Genomic DNA, 2,661 nt, shown 5'->3' on the forward strand with positions numbered 1-2,661 from the left:
TTCAGCAATTAAAAGTATTCATTTTCTAATTTTAAAAAATGTTTCGAAAATTCTAGAAATATATTTTAATATTTTATCAAAAAATCTTGTTTTAGAAAGTAAGATCAGTGAAGATTTCAGCCATGGTTTCAATACAGCTCAGTACATATCAATACAACTGGAAAGAAATAAAAGAGAATTAAAATTTCTCAACAGTATTTTGCATACAAATAAATTAATGTTACTTACAGTGCTAGAATTTGCATATAAACATTGCACCAGTTGCAACGTATGCAAATTACCAGACTTCATCATAGTTGAGGACAAAATCGAATTTGATTATAAGGATACTTTCCTTCAGGAATGTCTGAAGAATAATCAAATAAACTGGAAAATATTTATGGCATGAGAATTGCTCTTTTCTAATTGAAAAAAAGGATAAAACTAACTTACTTCAGAGATTCGATAGCATCGAAATTCTCTCTGTTTCTGAAACAACTGATGGCATTTGTCAATTCTGACACTGTATTAATTAGTCGCTGAAAAGATGATTGAAGATTGCTTGCAAGGTCTAAATCTTTCTTCAGTATCAATAAGTCTGAAAATAGAGGAAAAGCAGTGTTAAAAAATCACTTTTAGATAAATTATGATACTTTTAGACCCACAGAAACTACCGTCGTTCATTGTTAATTGAAGTTTCATAATGTTAAATGCTTCTAGTTTGGTTATCTTCGTTGCTTCTGATTCTGTTAAGGCATGCGATACGTCATCTCTAAAGTCACGTGTACTTTTTATTATAGCTGATATCTTATCGGAAGTGGTTGTAGTATATAGGAAACAATTGTGTAGTCTGAGCATTAGATAAACACAAAGAGATCGTTCGATCAGTTGCATGATTGCTCCCTTTACGGATGACCTGGATCTTACGAGTTCCTGTGGAATAATTTACAATTTAAATAATTGTCTTTAAATTACAAATTATACAGAGGTCGGTACATACCTTTTTGTCCTTACTTAAATTGTGAAAACGTGGGAAAGTGTTTAACCATTTGTAATAATATTGTTCCATGTATTGCAGACATTCAATACAGGCTTTCTTTCGATCAAACAAATACTATAAAAATATTGTTGACAAGAGTAATTAAAACAATCCTTCATAAAATTGGAAGCATTAAAATAACATTACGTAAACATAATTTATTTCCCAACTTAATTCCCTGGTAGTTTTCCACATTATAAGTTTAATTGACATACCTCGGTAGCAATTTCCCGAAAAGACTTGGTGGTGCTTTCCGTAGAAGAGAGGTTTTCTAATAATTTACTTCGCCTTTCGGATACTCCAAATCCACCTGTTAACTGACGGACACACTTCGGTTTAACCCTGGCAAGGTTAAAATTCATTCCTACATCATAGCATTTGTTTAAGCGACAAAACCCGCAAGTCGTAACACCGCTCCTTTTATCGATCGGACATTTTCCACTTTCAGTTATACAATGGATAACTCTCCTTTTGTCTAATATACATTTTCTAAAAAAATTGGAACACGAATCGCACGTGAATGCTCCGTAACGATTCGATACTTCGTCGTTATCTCCGCAAACTTCACAAGTATCTCTTATAGGAGTTAAGTGTAATGCAACACCTGAAAAGAGAAAAATTTTAATTAAAATTTTTGTGTGTTTTTAATGCATTTTTGAATCAAATTAGTACGCCATTTTGTTTTTTTATAGCGTTAGTTTCCTTCAATAAAATGATTGATTTTCTTTGGTAAGTCTACGAATGAGTACTGAGGATCCAAATCCCCTCAATAAGGAAGCACATTTGTAGAAGAATTCAGACTTTGTATTGATTGAATAGAAATAGAACACATTGCTGCCTTTTGTGCAGCATCGTTGGCACAAAAGTATTTTCTTTTGTGCAGTTACAATGCTTTGCTAAGCTTATAAATAATAATAATTAATTTATTACCGTCTTGATCTTCTTTTGTGCCTGTTTTTCTCTTATCTGAAATAATAAAAAATGTAAAATTTTAATTTAAAATATGGAGAAATTCTTATTCTTGCCAACAAGTGTCGTTTAAGTGACTATTAGCAGCGTATTTTGGGCTAACAACTTCGTTTTTGTTAAAAATTTACAAAAATTATCTCTTTTTAATTCATTGATTGTAATATAAAAATTGAACATACCCATTTAGCTTAATTAAAAGTAATAAAGAAATAAAATTAACGATATTAACTTCGGTTAAAATACTGTTGTTCTAGTGTCTTCTGCTGTGTCATTCTTTTAAATACAATTTAATGACTTAATTTTTGTATATTTAATTTAATTTAAATTTCAAAACTTTTCAAATTAAAATACTAAAAGTTAATAAGTAATTTTATATATAGTAAAATTTAAAATTACGTACTATTTTTAAAAAATTTAAACACGGTTTATACGGTAAAATTTGCATTAAAACAGTGTATCCATTGTATATGTGCTGTATTTACGTGGAATTATTGTTTCTGCGTATTTAAATTAATATTTAAATTTATTTTAAAGTACATTAAGATTATTTTATAAATTATAATTAATTCTCTTATGGCTACATGGAAACGTGTCACTCTTCCACTAAATGGTACCCTGCGGTACCATTTGCTGCTCATTCGTTGCTTTATTCTCTTGTATTTTTTTATTCCCAA

General features: G+C 29.7%; 1 protein-coding gene across 1 annotated transcript; it reads right to left on the reverse strand.

Annotated features, from left to right (window-relative positions):
• LOC111628640 (nuclear hormone receptor-like 1) lies at positions 1–2,279 on the reverse strand. The gene is made up of 8 exons (XM_023372471.1): positions 2,167–2,279; positions 1,949–1,984; positions 1,234–1,622; positions 980–1,093; positions 654–912; positions 433–577; positions 229–366; positions 1–157 (listed from the first exon to the last, which is right to left on the reverse strand). The coding sequence occupies exons 1-7, from the start codon at positions 2,168–2,170 to the stop codon at positions 291–293; spliced, it is 1,023 nt and encodes a 340-aa protein (XP_023228239.1). The 5' UTR covers positions 2,171–2,279; the 3' UTR covers positions 1–157; positions 229–290.
• Between the last annotated feature and the right edge of the window lie 382 nt (positions 2,280–2,661).

The sequence above is a fragment of the Centruroides sculpturatus genome, unplaced genomic scaffold, assembly GCF_000671375.1.
Source record: "Centruroides sculpturatus isolate CEXI.00-Female unplaced genomic scaffold, Cexi_2.0 scaffold549, whole genome shotgun sequence".
In the NCBI taxonomy this organism is placed as follows: domain Eukaryota; kingdom Metazoa; phylum Arthropoda; class Arachnida; order Scorpiones; family Buthidae; genus Centruroides; species Centruroides sculpturatus.

Bases quoted from the DNA above. Each gene is read 5' to 3' on its own strand.
- LOC111628640 (XM_023372471.1), bottom strand. The intron at 1,623-1,948 runs GTAATAAATTAA...TTCTCTTTTCAG, and splicing joins CACAAAAGAAGATCAAGACG to GTGTTGCATTACACTTAACT. The intron at 367-432 runs GTAAGTTAGTTT...AATATTTTCCAG, and splicing joins GATGCTATCGAATCTCTGAA to TTTATTTGATTATTCTTCAG.